The 25,586-nt window shown below is 35.7% G+C and overlaps 1 protein-coding gene across 1 annotated transcript in view; it reads right to left on the reverse strand.

The window, feature by feature from the left end:
- Positions 1 to 25,586, reverse strand: part of Exoc4 (exocyst complex component 4) — a 778,625-nt gene that overhangs the window by 531,005 nt on the left and 222,034 nt on the right. The window contains exons 8-9 of the mRNA XM_047560350.1: positions 17,434 to 17,579; positions 11,787 to 11,875 (exon numbers count right to left, since the gene is read on the reverse strand). Of these exons, the coding sequence (XP_047416306.1) occupies positions 11,787 to 11,875; positions 17,434 to 17,579 (235 nt within the window). The remainder of the gene's footprint in view (positions 1 to 11,786; positions 11,876 to 17,433; positions 17,580 to 25,586) is intronic.

A 25,586-nucleotide genomic window follows, 5' to 3' on the forward strand; every position in this document is an offset into this window, starting at 1 on the left:
CCAGAACTTAGGACAAGATATAATCATAAATGACTGAATGGTTTGTTCCGGTCACAGCCTTGTTTTCATCAGTCTTCTTTTAGCAACCATGCTGAGTGAGAATCATGTCCATAAACAACTGCTTGCCTTCTAGGTCAACTCAAAAATTTCCCTTTCAGATGACCTGTAATGTATATATGTATACCTCCAGAATGAGATTTATTATAGGAGATTAGCTCATTCAATTATGGAGACAGAGAAGTTCTGGGATCTATCTTCTGGAAACTGGAGACACAGGATGGTATAGTTCTAGTCTAAACCTGAGGCCCAAGAAATACGACCATTTGTGCAAATGTCACTCTGAGGCTTAAGGCCTCAGTCAGTTCTGGTCACTGGAAGGCTCATGAACTGGGAGAGCCAATATCTTAAGGGCAGAAGATGGAAGCCCCAGTTCAAGGACAGAGGGAGTTCACCTCTCTTCTTTTTGTTCTCTTCAGGCCCTCAAGTGGGTGGGATGATACACTGGGGAGGGAGCTGGATCTTCTTTATTCATTGTAGGGATTCAGATGCTAATCACTTCCAGAAACACTTTCACAGACACCTAGAAATAATGGTCCTCCAGCTATCTGGACATCTCTTAGCCCAGTTAGGTTGACACATTAAAATTAACCATCATAGACTGAGGCAAACTTTACATATAGACACACACAGACACACAAATAAGCATGCATATAATCATATACATGTATATGTACAAGTACACATATACATACAAACATATTCACATATGTGTATATATTTATAAAATGTGTATGTATGTGTACATATATGTGTATATTATATATAAAATGTATGTATGTGTGTACGTGTGTGTGTGTGTGTGTGTGTGTGTGTGTAGTGTTTCTCTGGAGAACTCTAACAAGCACACAGTTATATCTTTTGTTTGTTAGAAATAAAGGTGTTTTCAAAAAATAATTTCCATTTATTTCCTTATATGGTACTTGGTTGATATCTCTGTAGCTCTAAGACATTTAGGTTAGGAAATGTCAATTGATCATGAGTTGGAATAAAACTTCTCTTTTTATTTTGGTTTTCATAAGTGGTAAGGAAGTGATTTCAAACTGGAGGCAAGAGGAATGCAAAACAATAATGTACATAAAACACTGACAAATGTTCTGATGCAAAGTACTTAATTTATAAATAGAAAGGATGTCCTTTCCATTCTAACCTTTTTATTTGCCATATTCTAATTGTTCTAAGTTACTTGTGTAGTAAAATCAGGGTTAGGGACACTGAAGGTCAAAATCGTTTTGAGGAGAAATGTCCATGTTTGTCACAGCTGTGGATATTTACCTGAGGGGGGATACAATCCAGGAAAAGTAGAAATGTAAAAAAAAAAAAAAAAATCACAACATGCAGCCCTTTTCGTTAGAGATTTATGTGACTCCCACTCAGACTGCCTCAGTCAATGTCTCTTCACACTTCCAGGTTAGGGTGATCACTGAGAAGAACACATTTTCTCCATACTCTGAAAGGATTTTTGTCCAGGAATACAGAGGGGGGCGGAAATGTGTTTCTATGGAACATTCTGGAAGACAGGACTTAAATTTACTTGTCATTAACATGCCTATTCATTCATTCATTTAAAAAGAAACATTTATTGATGTTTCCCATGTGTGTTGAATGAGGATAGGTGCTGGGGTGGAGGGGTATCACATACCAAGTAATAGTTACTGACATTTACTCATTTATTAATATGTGCCAGGCACAGTTCTAAACATTTTACATGTGCTAACTCATTTCAACCTCATTAAGGCACTATGGTGTATTATATTCACAGTGCATATAAAATGAAGCAACACACAGAGGAGCTAATTTGCATAGTCACCTTGGTAGTAAGCCTGGCTCCAGAAACTACCTGAACCCCTAACTCTGAACCCCTAACTAGTCCTCAAACTCCAGTCTGAAGAACAGATAGAGAGCAACTGGCTAAGTATCCAATAATCTAAAGCTCTGGAGATCAATAAGCTTCATAGAAATAATTTAGCTTCTTCCTTTCACAACCCAGAAAACTAGTTAAGTGATTTGCACAAAGAAGAAAGACACATGGTAGCTTGATTTTAATACTGAAAATGCAGGATACATCCAGGAACAAAAATTAAAGAATCGTTATTCTTCAGAGATTAAAATGAGTGTTAAAATTAATAGAGTAACCAAAACGTAGAAGAAGCAATATTTATAATTTAAAAATAAAAGGAGGGGGACTGGGGAGATAGCTCATAGCTCAGTCGGTAGAGTGCTTGCCTTGCAAGCACAAGGCCTTGGGTTCGATCCCCAGCACCCAAAAATAAATAAATAAATAAATAAAAATAAAAGGAGGAAGAAAGAGGAAAAAAAACTATTACTCCAATATTATGGATTTAGAAAGGAAGTGGTTATGGGTAATCACAAACTGCTGAAAATCTCAAACCTGAGGAAAGAGATAAGATGATTAGATTAGAATAGCAAAAGTATATTAAATTAGATTAAATATATATATATATATATACACACACACACACACACACAAAACTGAGAGACAGAAAAATGTTACCTTCATCCTTTTCCTCCATAAGAGAAAAGTCATACCTTCTTGCTATGATATACCAAAACTGACATTTGCCTACATATCTACCTTGTCCAGGTCCAGTCTTCCCCACACACCTTATGTTTCAACCCCGACAAAATGCCTGTGATTCCATGAAACTCAGAGGTGTGCACAATTACATCATCTTCTCCCACCTCAGTGAGTTTTCTTTCCTTGGTTAGCTGGTTAACTCCCCTTCCAGTTTAGTTATAAGGATTCTTCCTTTGTAACACCTTCTGTGACTTCTGGCAATATTAAGTGTCTTCTCCTTCATGTTCCCAAAGCACTCCCTAGAACTTTAAGAGTTTGCAGGTCTTCTCTTCCACAGTACCTAGGACCTCTCCTTAAGCAGGAAATGTTCCTGCAGCAGGGCCCAGAATTGAGTTGACCTGGAAACTGATACAGCAACTCTGACAATTGGGCAGGGTAACTATTGTTGACTTTGTTATACAGATGAGTAATCTAGAATTCAGAAAAGTAAATTAACATGTCCAGTAAAAGTGGAATGAGAAATCATTGCTCCTTCCATTAAATCACAATACTCCCCAAGCTACTCAAAAGCACAAACAGAGTCACACCGATATTCCATATATGAACATCACTAACTGAACAGGGATATGTAAATTAGTTAACTGATGCAGAAATCAGACATTAATGTGCAAACAAACAGGGACTTATTTGAGCTAAGTGGGCATGAATATGCAAATGAACTGGCTGCAATTCAGGAGATGTCATCACAGTTCTAGGAATGAACACCCTATATTATGACTACTGCAATATTCATGCAGCATTCGTACATACTATCATATATTACTGTTGTATGGGCTTTTTGAGTTTAATTTGTGGGGAAGCCAAAAGTAACTTGATGCAAATTTTCATCCACATCACAATCACAAGCTGGAAACCAGACGTGAGTACACAGAATTCTGCTATCTCCATATAGAACCAACTGCCATCACCACTTGCAGTTCAAGTGGAACATTCTAGTTTTAACCCATGGTACTTTAGAAACAGGTCAGGCTGATCCTTCATGATCTGGCCCATGCTAATATGTCCAGCCTCATCTACCAAGAATAGGCTGATGAAATAACAACAATAGCACATAAAAACAAAGTTGTTTTCCTATAGAAATTTTAATAATGAAGTTGCATGGCTATAACATTTTAACATCATTCAGAAAATGTATATGATGACATGTAGTTTTTGCTCTAGTATGATAATGGCTTTTACTTTCCTACCCTCACCAGTACACATTGGTGCTTACTGGTTTTTAATCTCTTAATTGTTAGGATGAACAATGGCCAATGTCAATCACAATAGCTTTGGTGTCCTTTCTATCATCTTTGGTTCCTGGAAGTAATAAATTATAATCAGTAGTAGTCTACATATATAAACTCAGTTCATTAACTGCTAGAAAACATTAAAACCAATTCATTCTCTGAAGCTCAAATTATGAAAGAACAACCCATACTCCCAAACTTTCATACATTTATCCAGGCCCTTCAGCCTGCTACTTCTTTCTTTACCTAGAAAACTTCTCTTCATCCTTTATAACCGAGCTTAAGCCTTAAAAATGTACAGAAACCTCTCTGCCTTCGCAACCCTGTTATATATATATAAAACTCCATCACAGTGTATATCACAATGCTTGAACTACTTAGGTTATAAGAAGGGCTGAATATAACAGAAAATCAAAAGGCAGAGTATATTCTTTTTCAGAAGTCAAGAATGGTATGGTGACTCTGGTGCAGGAAGAAAATAGATGTACTAAATGATTGTGATCTCTGTTTTCCAAAAATCTGAACTCAGCATGAGTGCATTATGTAAACTATTGGGTTTGCCAAGAATATAATTTCTGTGGTCCTAAAGGATGTCTATGAAAATGAGAAAAGTTGTTATTTTTACCTTATTAAAAAAGTAATGGGCTGGGGTTTTTGCTCAGTGGTACAGTGCTTGCCTAGCATGTGTGGGACTGCATTCAATCCTCAGCATGACATAAAAAATAAATCAATAAAATAAAGGTATTTTAAAAACTAATGTGAGTAAAATGATGAAAAAATGTTATAACATTCAAATTTTTCTGTTGCAACATGTTAGAAGTTGTTACTTTTTCATACTTAATTTTAAAAATCTTTTAACTAAAGCATAGTGCAGGTATAGAGAAATGCAATGGTATCACTTTTAAAACTCAAATTATTATATTTTATTTTAAAGCATTTTCTTTTCTCATAACTGTGTAAATGAGTGAGTGAATGAATAGAATGAAATTTTTCTAAATGAGATTACATGTCACCAACTGGTTCTGCATGATAACCAAAGATCATATCTCAAGAGTAAGGTATATGGCCTTGCTAAGTAATGGGCTTTGTAATGGTTATTTTGTACCCACAAGATCTATTTTTTTCATGAATTCTAAACTCCTCCACATGGCAGAACTAGCAGTATTTTGTAGCATACCATAAGAACTAGAGTGTTTCAGAAAATAAATCCTTTTTATATAAATTAAATCTACAACTGAAAAACAATTTTAATTAAAATAAATTTCTACACCACAAAGATTGAGGTTAACAAGTAGTATACTTAATAATAAGCTTGGCATAAAAATATTTCATTTTCTAAAAGATTTCAAATAATGTATTAGTCTGTTCATGACCTGAGGAAAGAATATTTATTACTACTTCTTAGGAACAGATGAAGAAATTAGCATTGACAAAGGTTCTATTTAAGTTCATTAGAAGACAAATCTTACATGTAAGTGGGCTAAGATCATTATTTTAAAAAGCAAGGATATAAATATACAGAGAGAGGGACTGGATTTTCACCCACTATATAAGAGGCTAAAACAAAAGAGCTAACTATGAAAGATTATTTTGAAATAGTCATATGTAATTTTCAAAGGAAAAATGTATCTTTTCATGTTTTCTGCATATTGTTAAATAGTTATTAACCAAGTTCTTAAATAAAATTTAACAGCTTGTAAGGAATTTTCTAATCAAATTTCAGGATGGAAAGCTCATAAGTGTTTCTTATATTTCAGACTGTGGAACAAATGTGTGATATGGGCACAAAACTGCTATACTAACGAGCATCCCTTCTTTTAGTCAAAATGCCCCTGAAAATGTGTATATAAGTGAAGTCTTGCTTTAAATGCTCCATTATAGAAGAGCCTGCTATCAAAGAGATTCCTATTATAAATCCTTTTTTTAAGAAGGATAATCAACCCATGGTTAACTGATCTGAATCTTTTTTGTTTGTTTGTTTTCCTTAAGGCAAGGTATCTCCAAATAGATTAATTATATATCATTATGTATTCACAACTCCAGGAACCAATAATCCATGAGAGAGGGGAAACTTGGAAATTCAGATCAGGTCAGTAAAAGGGCCCAGTTTTCCCTGATGCCAGTACTTCCATATTTACCATGTAAAGCAAATCCTCTTAGCAAAGTCAGTTCTCAAGTGGCTATAGCTTTACAGAATATATTAATATCAGAGCTATAGAAATGTCACTCATTAAACTAATGGGAATAAAAATGGCACTCTAAGGGTAATATCACTGAGTACAAACAGGAGTACTATGTAGTCCCAAGATACAAAAGAAACTGTAATCAAAACTGAGTATATCTTACCATTTGAATCAATGACCATGAATGAACTCTACCCATTCATGAGTCTCATTATGCTTAAAAATTAAAGAAAACAAACAACAGCCTCCTACTCTTACTCTATTTATTAAAGCTTCCCCTAAAGTTTCTCAAATAAGTAGAATTGTGCCTACAAAGAAGGAAATAAAGAGTATCCTTCACCATATATATATGGTGTATGTACTTATGTGTGCGCTGGGGTTCAAATCCAGGGTCTTATACAAGCTAAGCCCATGCTCTATCACTGAACTACACCTTAAACCCCTATCATATATCATTTAAGAGTCTAATTCAAGCCAAGCATTCTAAACACTGGTGTGTACCAATGAGTAAGACTTTAATTCTGGATGGAGGGAAGTGTAGAAAATTAACACGTTAACAAGTAAGTGAGACATATACATATTAAGAAAAGCATTATGAAAAACTTAAAAAAATATTTTGATAAGCATAGAATGAAGGATTGAATAATGGAAGAAGTCAGGAAACAATAATGAGACTTAGGCAGGAGAAAAAGACTTAGAGGTCATCTGTACTTAGGCACTAGGTAAAGCTTAGCCTTAGCTGAGGTCATTGGGGGGGAGTTATAGAGTGAGCACAGAGGAAATCTCAGGGTCAAACCCCTAGACAAGAGGCTCATGAGAAGACTCAGAAGGAACGTGAGGAGGAAAAAGGGAAAAGTGCTGCTAAAAGATCAAGTGAGGGAATGCAGAAAAGCAAACACAGACTCTGTCATGATGGAAGTCACTGCTGAGGGACTTTCTTGAGGAGAGTCAACTCAGTGGACTGGAGTTAAGGAGAACATAAGAGGTAAAGAAGTAGATACAGTACTCCTACTTCCATAGTGATAATTCCTTTAATTTAAATCAACATAGCTGTTCTAATTTTTGCAGAGTTTAAACTTGTAACTGAATAGTCACAATATTCCCCTGAAGTAGTCAGGACTGATAATAACTCTATTTTTCATTTGAGAAAATGGAGGCACAATTGAATTGATTACCCTAAGAGCTTATTTTGTTTATGTGTGGCAATATTTGGATTTGTTTTAGCCTTCATGAGATACAGCATTCATCAATTATCTTATTCTCCTGAAGAATTAGACATTAAACCTGAGAAGCTTATGTTCAAGGTAAATGTATCTTTCTTCACCTAGTACACTTCTGTAGAGCGAAACAGTAAAATGAAGCCTTAGAGAGGCTCAAAACAACAGGAAGTCGATGATTAACGTAGACATACACACAAGCTAGATTTCCACCTGTCATTTCACACACTTGGAAGTCGCACCCCCACCTTCTCAGTCCAATTGCCAACAGCAGACTATATAATGAACCATCTGTACCATATCAGCTAGAGCCAATTGAGATGGGTTGATAATACCAAAGAAATCTCATTTTTACATTCTTTTACCCCATGTGTATTGTTAGACTGAGTAACATTTTAATTGCATGATAAATTGAAAGTGTTAGCAGGAACTTAACTTCTGTAAAATTTGAGCTTTGTAATTCTACTTTGACGGTCTTTATGGTGGATTTCTTTGCTGTTCTCCTGCAACAGAAGGAAAGGTTGACCCCACAAACCAAACCACTGGGAAGCGAACCAAACCACTGGGAAGCGAAGTTCATAGCTATATTGCGCTAAGAGAAGAGACAAAAATCTTCTGCCAATGTCTTATGATTTAACTGAACTATCCAATTATGTTTTTTCAAGGGGAAGCTGAAATGCAGATCTCACTGTGGTCCTTAGACCAAGTCAGATTAATGAAATAACTGAAAAGCCACAGTTGTTTTTAGTGGAAGATGGGTGTGATTTCCTCTTTTTATTCCTGCTAAAATGTTAAAAGCATTTGTCAGAATTAACGTTTGCTTCTATATGAAACAGCATCAAACTTTTACAAAACTAGTCAGTTGATCCATTCTCTCATCAAATGTATGATGTATCACCTCCACTAACATACTTTTTAATGATTATCATGAACATGAGTGTTTGCTAACTATTTTTCTCATCTAACCAGATACTCCTCCTGTCTTGCTAACACTGTAAGTGTAATAGACTTGTGCTTGAGACACCCATATTTCAATTAACTACCTGAAGGATGGGAAGGTTAGATTGGAGTGACTCTTTAACTACGTCAAAGAATAACATTTCTCTGCAGCTCAACTGGATTATAAAACGTTTTTCAATCCCATATAACAATTTCCTCCTGGACCAGACAGCTCAATGGCAACTTTTCTGCTTAATAAAACTTATGTACAATGAAACTGCAGAGAAAAAGAAAAATATGCACAGCCTCTAATTCTCCTTAATCCATTCAGTTTCAAGTTTTCAATTTTGTTAACATAATAAATATTCAAATAATATTCCAAAGCTACAATAAGTGGTATAGTTGTTGCTCAACTTAACTTTCCTAAGTGTTCCATGTCTGGGACAGTGGGACAAAATAACAAACTTGAAAATGAATGGGAACCCATCAGTCTGACAATGGCTGTCAATGTTCCACCTCCTTTTAGGGCCCTTCCTCCCTCTCAATGGTGATCTCTCTATCCCACTTACATTTCAACTGTCCTCTTCACTCTGTCACTAGCTCAACTAGTATTTATCACACATTTATTGAACCAGGCACTGTATGAACCACAGGAAATAAAATATTGTGTCACTTGCAGAGCTTCTGTTTTATGGCAAACTTAAGCAAGTGAGCTTTGACCCATGATATAGTATGGCAAATGCTCAGAACAGTCAAAATTTGGCTGGAACACATCTCAGGGCCACAACCCCACAGTAGGTGTATGTTTGCAGAAGACTGGGAAGAGATAGGACCTGCAAAGAAACTCCTGAGACTAAGTGATGACTAAATTTAACTTAGAGAGCTAAGAAAGATTTAGCCATAAAAGATAACACAAGGATAAACAAAATGTGTGTGAAAGCTCAGTAGTCACAGTACTAGAAATTAACCCTGGAGAAGACAAAAGAAAGGCATGATGTTCACACTATGGTGGATGATTTTTTAAAGACTGACTTTCACAAACACCTCATGGGGTAGGTCCATTACTTTATCCCCATTCAGAGAAAAGGAAAAGGACGTATAGGGGTCATATAACTTGTCCAAGGCCATGATACTAGTAGTAAAGAAGAGTTAGATTTTAAAATGTGGGCAGTCTATGACTCAGAACCCCCTATTCTGCATTGCCATGCCACACTGTCTCTGAGGAGATCATGGAATGCTGAGGGGACCTGAAAATTGTGCCATGTGGCTAGAGCACAAGGTGTTCACTATCCCTACTAACAAAAGGAAGAGTGGGTATCAGTCATTCATCCTGATGGCTATAATCCTTGATCTGAGCAAGTGACAGGTTCTACTGCTGACCCATTAATTACGTGGTCTACCTTTTCATCTCAAAGCGCCACATGAAAGGTTTCACTGTGGTGTGGAATGTGAATACAGGAGGAGGTTATGGAGGGTAGAGCAGGGGACACAGAGGAACTCTGTACTTTCTACTGAATTTTGGTATGAATTTAAAACTGCTATTAAAAATTTTTATTAATTTAAAAATAATGAAATCATCAGGATTCAAACTAAGGGGAGTGCGAGGCTTTGTCACCATTATAGGAATTTAATATAATAGAAGACAGGTGGAAAAAAACTATTCCTCAGCCATCACTGCAGAGAGAAAAAAACCAGGACATTGCTAGGAAGATATAATAGCCCTAGATAACCTGCTACACCCCTAAGTGACATTACAAGAACATGTGTTGTTACCATCATTTCCTTCCACACTTTGCAGCCCTCCCTACTCTCCTGGGAGGTGCTGCCTACTAGACCCTGGGTTGCCCTCTTCCTTCACTGCCTGTCCTACCATAGAGCTGGTCAATCCTTCATTTATTCACAATTTTAACTATTCTCTGTACTGCTCCAAGAAGCACCCTGCATGCTTTCCAAAATGTATGATAACATTTTTAAATTAAATATATATTGGCAGGCAAATCTCCTTTTCCCAGTACCCTAGAACATATTTCCAAATTTTCGCTTTTGGTTACCATTTATGTAAGCAGTGCAACAACTACTATGATATAAATATGAGTGAGCAAAGCTAGATGGAAAAAATTAGATGTTATTAGATTGATTAGTCTAATTCATAATTATGAAGCCACATGGAGGTGGGATGACAGTAGTCTTCAACCAGAAAAGCTGACTGGATGCTTCATGGTACTTTGATATGTAACTATGATGAGTCTTAAAAACCAAATATTTAATTGTGCAGTCTAGTCACTGAAAAAATGCTTCAAATACCCCCAAAGTATCAAAGACTAAAGTGGTTATACATGTCCCTCATGAACAAAACCCAGAATTCTAAAATAATTGAAATAATCACTCCCCTCTCTTAATTTCTCTAGCAATTCTATGCATAAAACCCACTTAGCTATTACTATGTACTTCTTCACATTGTTGGTGAGGTATCTGTGTCTCCATGTAGATGTGTGAACACAGTCATCTCCACGGGCAATAAAATCCGTGGTGCTCAAGTCTCTTTTATAAATACAGTACTTGTCTATAACCTTATCTATAACACTTACCCTTATTACTTGAAATCATCTTTAGATTACTTACAATATCAAATATGATGGAAAGGCTATACAAGTAGTTGTTATACTGCAGTGCTTAGGGAACAGTGTCAAAAAAACTATAAATATTCAGTACAAATGCAAATATATGAAGGACTCATGGACTGTGAAGAAGGACCGCAGACAGACAGACACACAGACACACACACAGACACACACACACACACACACACACACACACCCCTTACTTTCACAACTGGATCTTAAGGTAGTATCTTATATTTCTTTGTACCCAACTTCAATTCCTTCTAAAACCTATGATGTCTTACATTTAGCAGGCCTTCACAAATCTTTCTTAATTGATTAATTTATCATAATTAGCATATTTCTGTCATACAGGGAAATGTTATTATTTTGATTTTTTTTTATTTATATGATAATTCATTTCCTAACTATTTCTTCTGGAGATATACAGTACAATACTCTAGTAACAACACATGGGTATCAAGTATACTATGTATCCAAGGCATATTGATTAGACCAGGTTATTGATATTGATAATTTAGAGGTATCCTTCTTCCCTTTAAATAATGACAGAGATTGTATTTGCTCTTTTTCAAATTTCAGTTATACCTGCCATATTAATGAACATGTCAAAAACAATAATTCAAGGAACAGTAACAGTGGCTGCCACAGAAGACTGGCATTCTAGACAGTGACTGGACTTGTCTGCTAGCTAAGCAAGAAGAGCCTAGCCTCTTCTCTTTCACTTAGAATCCCTGTTTGAATGGTAGTTGGTCTAGTGGCTATACTAATAGTTTTATTTGTGTGACAGGAGATGCTTGGAAATGATAGAAGAAATAAGTCCTTGAATGTTTGTGATCTAGAAAAAAATCTTGTGAATGCAGACCACAAATTCACGCACTATAAACACTTCAGATCTCCCTCCAGATAATTAATTTTTCCAGAGAAGGCCAAGTACCTACCTTGAAGTTCTCCACTCCGACTATAGAGCTCCCTTCTCTGCTCTCGCAAGTAGGCGCTCATACTAATAGCATGAGAGGATGACTCAAACCTGCAATGAAACACAGGAAACAAATGCTTAGGTGTGTCCAGTTCTGTATTTCCAAAAGTACTCTACTCTGGTCTGTGTGATGTTTGATCATCACAACATTTTGGTTATGTCAAGACAAGGCCAGAGACAGCTGCCCAGACTTTGATTTATGAATGATATTCCAGGTTAATGCTCCTCTCTAACAGTATTTAGATTTTTTGCTTATCCCCCATTTCAATGGATACAACTCTGATCTGCCTCAGTTTACCTTTGCCTTCAGAACACTATCAAACTTTGCCTGGACTAATACATACCGAGCAACAAGAGCATCCTATAAAGTCATTCTAATTATGCTATTATACAGCTCAGAAACCATCAGTGATTGCCAATTGCCACCACAGACTTACTTGGTTCTCAGAGCAGAATGCATACCTCTCTCATTTCTTCAGGTGGAGGATTAGTACAATGGGCATTACTATAAAAGATGATGAGTAATGGTATCAAAGACGTGACCCATCTTTGGTCTCTCCCTAAATGCTCTAAAAAATAATGTCACCAAATGGCTAAATTTTTTTTAATTAAATTTTTTTTTTAATTTTTACAGACACATTTTGATTCATTGTGCACAAATGGGGTACAACTTTTCATTTCTATGGTTGTACACAATGTATATTCACACCATTCATGTAATCATACATATATACAGGGTAACACTGTCTGTTTCATTCTACTGTTTTCCATCCCCACCCCCTCCCACTCCTTTTTCCTCTACACCTTCCAGAGTTCCTTCATTCTTCTCTTCCCCTCACTACCCCCACCTCGTTATATACTGTCATACACTTATCAGAGAAAACATTCGGCCTTTGGTTTTTTGGGTTTGGCTTATTTCACTTAGCATGATATTTTCCAACTTCATCCATTTACCAGCAAATGCCATAATTTTATTTTTCTTTATGGCTGTGTAATATTCCATTGTGTATATATACCATAGTTTCTTTATCCACTCGTCAATTGAAGGGCATCTAGATTTGTTCCACAATCTAGCTATTGTGAACTGAGCTGCTATGAACATTGATGTGGCTACATCACCGTAGTATGCTGATTTTAAGTCCTTTGGGTATAAACTGAGGAGTGGGACAGCTGGGTCAAATGGTGGTTCCATTCCAAGTTTTCTGAGGAATCTCCATACTGCTTTCCAGTGTGGCTGTACCAATTTGCAACTCCACCAGCAATGTATGAGTGTGCCTTTTTCCCCACATCCATGCCAACACTTATTATTGCTTGTGTTCCTGATAATAGCCGTTCTAATTGGAGTTAGATGAAATCTTAGGGTGGTTTTAATTTGCATTTCTCTAATTATCAGGAAGGCTAAGCACTTTTTCATATATTGTTGATCACCTGTATATCTTCTTCTGTGAAGTGTCTGCCCATTTCCTTAGCTCATTTATTGATTGGGTTCTTTGTATTTTGGGTGTAAAGTTTTTTAAGTTCTTTATAAACTTTGGAGATGAGTGCTCTGTCTGAAGTGTGTGTGGAAAAGATTTTCTCCCACTCTGTAGGCTCTCTTTTCACATTATTGATTGTTTCCTATACTGAGAAAAAACTTTTTAGTTTGAATCTATCCCATTTATAGATTCTTGCTTTTGTTTCTTGCACTAGGAGGGTCTTGTTAAGGAAGTCTGGTCCTAAGCCAACATGATGGAGATTTGGGCCTCTTTTTCTTCTATTTGGTGAAGGGTCTCATGTCTAATTCCTAGATCCTTGATCCATTTTGAGTACTATAAATTTTTGACCTGACACCTAACACCACATAAAATACTCTCAAAACTACCATGCTACAAAGTGTTTCCAAAGGTTGAAAGTAGGGAGACAGATTTATGATAAAAGCTGAAATAATAATCAACACAACAAAAACAACAAAAACAAACCAGTCTCAAGGAGAAACTTACAAGTAAGGAAGAGAAAACAACCTGGTAAAATTATGGCTATATCAAGCACTAAATCCTTTAATAGGCGAAGAGATTCCATTTCAAACCTGAGAGTTTCAAAGGCAGGATACTAGTTCAACAAAGAAGGTATCCTTCTAAGAATTACTGAGGTGTAAACAACATGAAAGAGCAAGAGTGATAATGGGATAGGTCTCTGGCAACATGGAAGGAGCAGCATCATTTCCCTAATTAGGTCTCTATATCCATTCCTGACAAGGAAGATGAATACCAAGACTGTTGGTGTGTGAGGGAAACACTTGGGTTACTTGGTCCTCTCTCTGCACCCTACCAAGAACTAAGAGGCACTAACAGCCTGAAGGAAGGCAAAATGTACAGCACATCAAAAGTGCCACCTGCCAGTAAAGTGAAGAAGAGAAGCCACTGACCTCCAAAAAGCATGCTGACAGCTATTGATCAGAGATGGCAAGGGAAAAAAATAAACTCTTGAGCAAAGAATATAGAGGCACACTTTGAATAGTAAGACAGAACTTAAATACACTTAATTAACCTTGGCTAAGGGCAATTAAAGAGGGTAATAAAGTCCTTCACAGATGTGATGCAAACAGATTACAGCTCTCCAAAATCTTAATCCTTTGTGACTGGATGTATTTTTACTACTCAGGAATTCTTTTTTATGTTTGCAACAAGTCACAGATTGATATAATTTTATAGTAAAAGAGGCATTAGAGAATATTCAGTCTCACCTTCTTACTTTATAGCCAAAGGCACTGAGGCCTGCAAGGACAGGAGACTGCTCAGGCATGCATGGCTCATTAATGGTGAAACCAACACTAGAAGCAGGCAAATCTGTAATAACTGCCTGATTCTGTGTTGGCGCTGAGTTTTTATCACTGCCCAATAATAATAAATGTGTAACATTTAAGTTAATTGGTTCATTTCCAACCATTAGTATTTGGTTTTCCCCCTCAATGCCCCAACTACAGAATATTGGCTAAAAGTTTGAAAATGTACACATGGTCTGAGGTTGAAAGTTAGAGGTGATGGCTGAGAGCATGAAATCTGAAAACCCTGAAGCCTATTTTCTGCAATAAACCTATATCCAGAATGTAAGTAAAGGGAAAGAGGAGGGGAAGGGAGGAAAAACTCTGATCATGCAGCACCTCAGTCTTAGTTGCAGCAATCAACCGCCTCTTCCTTCCATTATATTTCTTGCTTTATGCCATATCCCCACTTTCAGCTGCTGTTTTGCTTTCTTACTCTCTTTTTACTTAACTGTGTACTCACAAAAAGAGGCTCCCTCTCCAGTCGGAAACCTAGCACCAGAAATGAACTTGCCTGGCTTAAGGCAACTTCGAGGTCTGCTTCCTCTTCCAAGGTACTGGCTTAGAACTGGGCCAAAGACCCAATTCTGAGGGGATATGCCACGGTCAGAAAAAGATTAACGAATAAATGGATAATCTGTTGTTACTAAAAACATTTGAAGATAATTTGTGTTTTATCAAGTTAGATATAGTCATAGCACATAATCTGGCAACTATATTCCTAGATATTAACTCAAATAAGTTCAAACTCCTGTACATGGGTATTAATAGCAGGTTTTATTCATAATTGCCAGAAATTGGAAGCAACCTAAGATGCCCTTCAATAGCTAAGTAGATATATCAGTGTTGGTACATCCACACATGGGAATATTACTCATCGATACAAAGAAAGATCTAACAAGTCATGAAAAGAAGCAGAAGACTCTTAATTCATACTGCTATGTAAAAAGAACCAGTCTGAAAAGTTATAGGACATGGTGGGGTGGGGACTATGGAGACAGTAGAGACCAGTAGTTCTCAGGGGTTAGGGAGGAGGGTATCAAAGAGTAGGTGGGGCACAGAAAATATTTAGAGCAGTGCAACCACTTTGTGTGACACTGCAGTGGTACATACATGATATTATACACTCATCGAAACTTCTTAGAATGATACCACACAAACAATGAACCCTAATACAAACTATAGACTTTAGTTAATAATGGCATATATCATACTAATGCAAGATACCAACAGGGAAAACTGGGGGGAGAGGAAAGGGAACTCTTTATATTTCTTGATTTGCTTTTCTCTAAAGCTAAATCTGCTCTAATATATTAAATAAATCAATTAAATAAATTAAATTTAATATATTAAAATAAATTTGAAAATCCGCACAGGAATGATCTCATCCTGTTTCTTTGGCATCATCCTCTTGATTGGAATGGAACTGATGCAAACAATTTGTGATCACAATAGATAACACTACTGACTTCTCTGGGATGTGATGGTAGAGAAATAGAAAAGGCTGGGTGCTTTATGATATTGTAGCATTGAATAAGGAAATCTCCATATTCCTCCACATTGTATGAAATAACAACTTTCCTATAATTCCATCTGTTCCATTTAACATTTTATGTTACTTGCAGCCCAGAGCATTTTAACTGATACTGCATCTACCCAGTGAGTAAAACTGTTTAAAAAGAATTACATCCAATAAACACAATGAGTTTAATTCCAGGCAGGGATGCACGAAATCTCTTCTCCATTAAACCACAATATAAACTAAGTGTTGAACTGAATTATTAAGAATATTGTCAATCTAAGATTTTTAAAAATCTCAAAAGTGAATCAATAAAAAGTACTAGACTTTCAGACATTGAAAAATAATTAGTGCGAAATATTGGGATGATAATTGGGCTTATATTTACAGATACAACTTCTTAATATCTATTAAGCCCTCAAAAGAACACAAAGGTCTGAATTTAGACAGAGTTTAAATCCTATTTCTATCACTTGTTAGCTATATGACATTACAAAATTTACTTAACCTCTTTGTGTTGCAAATTTTTGTTTTCAAGAATTAAACACAGAACCCTTGCCTATGAAGTTGTTGTAATGAGCAGATGAGATAATTCATGAAATTAGCTTAATGTCTCTGCTAGCACTAAGGACTCAGTAAATGTTAGGTACTACTGCTGCTGCTGAAACTTGTTATAACCCAAATTAATTTATGTTTAATTGAGATCATTTGAGAAACTCACCTGGTATAGTGTCCGGTAAATAGGAAACATTCAATTAACAGTAGCTATTGATATTATCAGTGTTAGCATTAATGTTATTAACTATTGGTTGTTACAAATAGATACTTTGGGCACATGCCCAGTGGGGTATATTAATATTGTAACAACAAACAAAAAGAAACCCACCTTTCAGATTGTTCTATCATTAAACATCTACCACATAAAGTACAATATTGCTTAGCTAGGAAGATTTACATAACTTGAAAAACAAAAGCTATTTCTTGGCAAACAAGGCTTTCTCAAGGCTGATACATTTCATTTCCTTTCATTTCCCTTAATTTTATATAAACTCTCCAGAAACAAGTTTAAGAAATTTTTATTAAGAGTTCTAGACAAATAGTCCAGTGACCATGATCTGAAACAGTCACTTTGACTTATAGAAAACAAAAGTAAACAAAACTGAATGTTTATTTGTTTCTTACAAAATACTTCAACTTCACTTAGAGAAAGTAATGGCTGTCAGTAGAAAGTCATCCTACTTGGATAGAACTCTTCTGGACACTTTGCTATTTTACTGACATCATACTTACTTAAAAAGGGAATTTTTTGGTCTTTGAGGTTTCTTCTTGGCAAAAAAGGCTGCAAACTCGCGTCCAGAACTGGCATAGCTTAGTTGAGCTGATGGTTCAGAGGCAGTGCGAGTATTCTTCATATCCAAGTACTCAGTCAATAACATCTGTATAACCAGATAAAACAGCTTAATTTACACACCTATAATGTGCTATCAAGCAAGCCTCATTCTAAAACCTCATCGTTGACATTCAGAAGTATATTAAGTTGGCTATTCATTTTTCTAGTTGGAGATCTGTGGAAAGATTCATTACCCAGAAAGTCATTTATTTGTTGCTTATTTATAGGTAAAAAGGAATGGTGGGGATTTGAACATGGGGGTAAAGAGGACATTTTTATTTAGTGTTTACTATTCTTCAGGAACTGTGCTGAGTGAGTAAACCTTCTTTACCTGTAATTTAATCCCCATTATTCTGAACTAGAGCAGTCTTAGCAGCAATGTCCTAATATTTACTGAGAGCTTACTATGCTGCAGGCAAGGTGCTAATTTGTTAAGATTTACTTATTTCACTTACAGTACAAAATTTTATCAGGGAAGTTCTCAGAGTATTGATGAAGAAAATGGGCTAAGAAAGGTTCAGGAGTTATAAAGTGGTCCCTGGTGTTTTGAGTCCATGTTCTCGTTCCTCACTCTGTCAGCACTGTACATAACATTCCAAAAACTTGCCAAGGAGAGGTATAGGAAGAGAAGCTGAAGGAAGCTAAGAGGTCCTAAACTCTTAGTAGTCCAGAACTACTGCTCACCTTGGGAAGAAAAGCAACTGTGCTTTGGATCAACCACTGCCAACAGTTCCTACTTATCAAATAAATCCATAGGGGTTGGGTATGGGCAAGAATCTGTGGTTATATAATATCCACAACCAGATTCTAAAGAGTTACACTGTTGTGAAAGAAAATAACAAATTCAAAGAGAAACCACCATTGTTCCTTAGAATGTAACTAGGGCCTAAATAAAGCACATAAACTCATATTTATAATCTCCCATCACAATTAAAACTTTAAGATACAGGGAGGCAAGCAAATCTACCCATGAGTCAAATAAAAGTTTGTTGGAGACATATGATGCCATCTAACTATTCATTCATTCACTAATGCAATAAAGGTTTAAGTTTTATTTGAAGTCTAGTCATCAAAGATTATGTAGCATCCTGTAAACATGATGATGTAAGTTTTAAAGCAAAGTTTTAAAGTTTTTTATGTCTCTATCATAAGCAAACATACATTCTTCATAACTTACCAAACATGAGAAATTTTTAAAACATTAGCTCTTATTGAATCTCAAATAAATGAATTCAGAGTTTTATCTACATTTTGGAAATGAAGAAACAAAATTAATAGTATTCAGAAATCAGTCTAAAGTCTTTTAATTGTAGAATAATAGGCCAGACTTTCAACCTGTTGAAATTGACTCCAAAGCTTGTATGGTTAACCATGACACTATTTGCACCAAGAGTATATGAACTATCCATAAGAACAGTTTTATATGTATTTCAGTCTCTGTACAATAAAAATTGCACTGGGAAAATATAAAACATGTTAACAGGTCAGTTTTTTTTAAATTATTTATGAAGCTACTGGAGTATTATTCAGCATGTTGATGAAATAATATAAAGACAAATACCATCTATGTTAATATGTCACCCAAACCACCCAACAGTCAGGGAAAAATTGAGTCTCTACTAACAAGTCAACTGAGGGAATCAATTATATTGTAATTCAGCACTATTGTGCCGAAGTTCAGATTTTCAGCAATCTGTGAACAAAGGAAGCATAAAAATATATATATATATATATATTTTATATATATATATATATTTATATATATATATATAAAAAACACTTCAGATTGCTACAGGATAGAAAGATGTCCACAAATGTACTGTTTCATTCCAGTGTTGGTTTTAACATTAACATGACAGAAAGATGTTTCTACTCATGCATGAAGATATAATACCAAGTAATTTTTCTAAGATACTTCATATCCTAGAACACAAAGAATGACCTTGTACAATAAAACAGTTACTGACAAGAGCATAACTAACCAGTATTCTCAGAACCCAGTCATTTTTTTTTGTATCAAATATTATATATTCATAATACATTTGTTTTGAGAAGAAAGAGATTTCTAATGATTTACATATTTTTAATAATTATTAGGTATCTGTTACCACTTTCCCATCTAACTTGAACCCATCTGTGGATATTCTCTTTGCAAGCATGCAGATTGTGGTCAATATTTATCTCAATCACAGACTATGGGATCCATTTTGAAGAATAATCAACGAGTACTATCAAATTTAATTAATTAGTAACATGGCATTTTCTTGGGTTACTATAACTTTTTTTCAATGGAGTGGTTTTTTCTGCTATTCTAATTGACTAAATTTCACATCTTATGAATAAATGCCATTGATTGTATTTCTAAACAAGTGAGCCTTTTTCACATTCTAGAAAATTTGGCCATGTGTATTTCAACCAATTTGTCCCTTATATCCTTCTTACTGATGTGCCAACAGCAAATCAATATTCAGTATGGTTTCATCCATCCCTTCTTTCAGATGTCCAAATGCTGATTTCAAAAATTGGAAAATAAAACAAAACATGCTACTATGAGCATTGCTTAGAATAACCAAACACTAGACAAATATCATTTAAGGAGTGATTAATTTTAGCAGAACCCAGTCATTTTAAGATCACTTTTCTTCTCAGTTATTTTAAGATCCTGTTTTAAGGATCTTGTTCTCCACATCAATAAAGTTCCGAGTGATTACCTTGTAGCACTGTTGGTCTATTTGTATCCACTGGCTTCTCTGTCTCATCTACAAACGCACAACTCCTACCTTCTCGGCAAGTTTTCCTTTCCGGCTGGGGATATAGCTCAGTTGGTAGAGTGCTTGCCTCGCATGCACAAGGCCCACCCCCCCCCCAAAGTTTTCCTTTCACCTTTATCTACTGTCAGCAGTTTTAACTCGCTGGTGAATTTTGGTCCCAAATTTTGAAGAGAAGTCTTCACATATATTACCTCCTTTACAATGATATGGTCCATTCCTAATTTGTCTCCTTCAATCCCACGTTTGTGACTGCATGCTTGATATATTCATATATTCCACTGACAAAATCAACTTCTCTGAGATGTAAATCATTTTCCAATACAACCAGGAATTCCTTCTGCCATCTTTTGTTTCTATGTAGTTTCATATTCTCACTCGTCTCTGGATTTAAAACTTTAGAAACACCTTTGATACATTCTCTGATCCTTTGTGCCCATTAAGGAGTTAGTTCCCAGTTCATTAATGACTCTTTCTCAACTATTCATTCCTGTCCATTCTGCCAACAGCTAATTCAGTTCAACTCTTGTAGTTTTCCTCACTTAAGTTTCCAACTCTCCTCTCTTACACTTCCAGTCCTTCCCCATCACCATCAACAGAGTGACAGTCCTGAAACATTGCTGCTGCATCACACAGGATATGCCTTGAATCACAGACAACAGCATCACTTAAAGACTTATTTCCAGTTGTATCTTATTCTCCCAAAAATGAAGCCAACACTCTAATCGAAATCACCTACATAACTATTTTCTGAATACATCTGGCATCTTCATTTCTGGTAAACCTGGTCTAGATTATGCTCTCTCCTAAATAAATCCCCTGCCTCCCTCCCAAAACGAAACAAAACCCCAAACTCTCCAAGAACATTTCTAACATTTTCTCTTCAACAAATCATTCATGGGCCATTCTAGGTCAGCTGTTCCCCTTTCTGAACACCTAAACCACCACTATTCCAGATTGTTCAAAAGGTATTCATCAAAAAGTGCCCAACACTTAAGTCTTAAACATTCCTTAAAGCATTCTTCATTTCCACTACAGAGCCATGTATCATACCAGTAAATCAAAAGAAAATAGTGAATTGTTGAATTTTAAAAAGGATAAGAAGCCTAATGCATATGTAGTGGTATTCAAGTTAGTCTCCAAAGTAGAAAGAACCCTACAAATTAGTTCTCAGTTACAAAAATCTATAATACGCATAAAAGTTATCATAGGCTAAAGGGTAGCAATATTTGTTTCATTGTGTTAGCCTCTTTTTCCTAATATCATTCACCACTAGCTGCTTTAAAACACTGCTTTAAAATGAGATGAAGTTTTCTTTGGATACCCATATTGGTAAAAGCATATTTTAAAATATCTAAAAGAACAAAAGAGCCCCTATTTGTAAGCTGTTTGAAATTTGCCTAAATTAGACTGTATCTTTCACTATGAAGTCTTGACACAAACATAAGATGACTCATATTAAAATAAAACTAGAAGCTGGGAGAGTAGCTCAGTGGTAGTGTATATGCTTAGCACACTCAAACCCTAGTACAAAAAACAAACAGAATAGAACTATATAATTTTGAGATGATTCTACAACATGGTAAATAATACACTACAACTTCTAATTTGGACAGAGTATTTTAAGAAAATACCCAAGTCCAAATTTCCATTTTTATAAAAGGAAATAAACTGTACAGATTGTCACTTGCCTGAAAAAAATTACTTAAGACTGGAACTCTGGGACAAAGAGTGTTACACATAACATAAAACTACATCCTGTCAACAAGAAGTCTGCAGAAGATAATCCCACATTCTTGCTGGCTCCAAACTGCTTCATAATGCAGGCGTTAATTTATTTTCTACTTGTAAGTACCTGAAATTATAACTTCTTGTTGATCAAGAGTTGAAAAACAAAAGTCAAAGTTTATGGATATTTTAAATTTAGCTTCCAAAGCTTTAATTTGTGGAACTGAAAACAGGAAACACAAAGACACAGGACGTATTTGAGAATCTATCTATTCTAATAATATCATCATTCACTGCATTTCTTGAGAACCTGATAGGTTGGATGGCTCTCTGGTCAAAGCAAAGGTATACAAAGCTTTAAAATATAAATTGGAGGCTTTGGGCACCTCTTCTATAATATCTGATTAGTAGTTGCCAAGATGCCAGTCAGAAATCTCATGATATAAAAGCAGGGTCAAAATTTTGAAATACATAACTTGGTATAATACTGGCAACACCATTCTGAAGGAATTCTCCATCACTTAATCTTTATTCGACATTGATTGTGACTGCTTGTGGTTATACATGCAGTTTCCTAAAACTGAATATGGGATATGTAGACTTAGAATTAACAAATCTCCTGTCCTTGGTTTCTCCATTTATCCAAACTACTCATTCAAACACGGGGACCTTCCTTGGAACTTGCTGTGATAGATAGTTTCCTTTGAGGAACAATCTAAGAACTACTTCCAACCACACGGCGGGCTCCAGGAACCACGTTTGTTCCCTGTGATGCTGTCCTCTCAGCCACAGTGAAGACAGCCACCAGGGAGACCGTGGACTTCAATGACTTAACCATATTCCCTTTCTCAGGGATGTGTTAGGGGAATACAGTCTCCGCTGTTTAATGTAAGTGAGAACATGTCAATTCTTTGGGACAACCAACTTTAGTTGTAAGGATAGAAAGGCAAAGAAAATCAATCTGAAGAGAGAATAGAGAATGAAGAAAAGAACAAATAATAGAAGGAAGACCAGCAGAGTTGAGGAAATAGAAAAGGGCTAGGGAAGAAAAGAGGAAGGGGAGACTGAAATGGAGCAAATTACATTCTATGCAAGAATGATTGGGTCAAAATGAAAACCACTGGAATGTATAACTAACATAACAAAATACATTTAAGCCAGTGCGGTGGCACACACCTGCAATCCCAGCGGTTACGGAGACTGAGGCAGAAGCATCACAACTTCAAACCAGCCTCAGCAACTTAACAAGACCCTGTCTCAAAAATATAAAAGGGTTAGGGATTCAGCTCAGTGGTTAAGCACCCCTGGGTTCAATCCCTGGTACAAAAAAAAAAAAAAAAAAAAAAAAAAAAAAAAATTTAAAAAACTTTAAAAAAAATAATGAAATATAAGTCCTGAGAGAAATAGGAAATCCACAAGAGAGATTAAAAGGTTACAACCTTCTGATGTCTTCTGATGTTTTCTAAGGTGTTACAGTTTGGATGTGAGGTGTCCCTGAAAAAGCTCCTGTGTTAATACAAGGATATTCAAAGGTGAAATGATTGGAGTGTGATAGCTGTAACCTAATTGGTCCATTCCAGTTTGAATTAAGTGGGTGGTAACTGCAGGCAGGTGGGGCATGGTTGGAGGAGGGGGACACTGAGGGTGTGGCTTGGAAGAGTTCATCTTTCCAGTTGCCCCTTCCTTCGTCCCCCCATCTCTCTCTCTCCCTGCTTCCCACCTGGCTGGCACAAGGAGATCAGGCCTCCTCTACCACATCCCACTGCCATGAGGTTCTGCCTCACCTCCAGCTCAGAGCAATGGAGTTACCCCACCATGGACTAAACCTCTGAAACTGTGAAGCAAAATAAACTTCTCCTTCTCTAAGTTGTCCTTCTAGGTATTTTGGTCACTGCAATGCAAATCTGACTAACTCATGGTTTTAGTATCAAATTCAATAGCCAGCAATGTCTCACATTTTCTACCCTTTGATTCCAAAGTACCTCTCCAGTACATTTTCCTCATGATAGTTTGAATAGGTTTTTGTTTCTTCACTAAGATATCTATGGCTAGATGAATAATATTTATATCACATTTTTCGTAGAATTCTGGTATTTCATGAAAGCAAAAATAGTGATTTACACATATTTCAATCTGTACAACAATGAACCCAAATCTTCTGACTAGTAACTTCACATATTCGGTAATTTATATCAGAACCATACTATAATTTTCCTCCTTGATAAAACTGAGAATTAGAATGTTTCAATGTTTATTATGAAGGGAGTTAATAAGATGAAAAAAACCAACATGAGCTCCCAATATGAACTAAACCTCAACTACTCTTCAGCAGTATCCTGAATGTACCCATATGAAATACTATAATATTAAATAATTTGCTATTTCAAAATGCCCACGAGTATGTGCTCCGGGCAAAGCAAAGCAAATTCCATAGGATTAATTTTCATGAAGACAGTTTTTCTATTTGTGGTTTTTTTTTTTTTTTTTTTTAAAGGAAGAAGTTGAAGGTCCTGGAGGAGGAACCAAATTGGGCAAAAACTTGAAGTCTATGATCTCTGGAAGAAGAAAAGAAACAGAGGTGGCTTCTCCCAAAAGGTACCTCCCACTTTTCAAGGAGCAAGGGAAGAGTTCAGACAAAAAATATAGTCTTACTGAGTGTACTGAAGGAAAGTTCAGAGAAGGGGGAAGGGCAAAATAAAGAGTAATATACCCCTCAATCATCCTGATTCATGAAAATATTACAAAATAAATAGTGAAATTATGTAATGAAATGAGGACCTTCGCTTACAATTGCTAAAAACTATCAGGTTTCCCCCCATGGGGTTGCTACAGAATGGAATGTTAAATAAAAAACAGAAAAAGTCATTTTTTCAGCATAGCAGTCATCATCTATTACATATGGACGAAAATATTCTGCAGCAAGGAAATCAAAAGAAAAATAGTCATTTTAAAAATGGAATGGTTTCCTGCTTAATTATACTAATTTCAATGGCAATTGTACTATTAAAACCACTATTAGTATGGCCTTGTGAATAGTTCATTACATCAATATTCAGAGTAAAAAATGAAAAAAATTCCAAAAGAACACATTATTTTCTGGTTCTATATCAAACATCTGATATGTGAAGTCTAGATCAAAAGTTTATGGTTTGCTTAGTTTTATTTTCCCCACTCTAGAAGAGCTATTAAAAAAGAAAACCCATTTTTAACAGCTTCCAAAAGAATGCTTTAATTTATCGTAAACTAAATATATATTCTTATTTAACCCAAAAAATGTCCAAGAAATTTTGCTGAATATAAAAACAGGCCTTAAAAATACATCCTTCCCTCAGTGTGCTTATCTAGTAATAAAGATACATATAGGAATAACTACAAGAAAACAGTGGTAAACCATCACAACAAAGACATGGATAAAAGCTTTTATAGGAGTGCAAGATTGCTCCCAAATAGGACAACAAAAAAGTCTAGTTTTTAAGATCGTGGCACTTTAGAAGAACAAAACCAGAATCTTAGGATGTCTAAAAAAAGAATCTAACAGAATAGAATAAGAAACACTG

This window comes from Sciurus carolinensis, chromosome 8 (genome assembly GCF_902686445.1).
Source record: "Sciurus carolinensis chromosome 8, mSciCar1.2, whole genome shotgun sequence".
Taxonomy (NCBI): domain Eukaryota; kingdom Metazoa; phylum Chordata; class Mammalia; order Rodentia; family Sciuridae; genus Sciurus; species Sciurus carolinensis.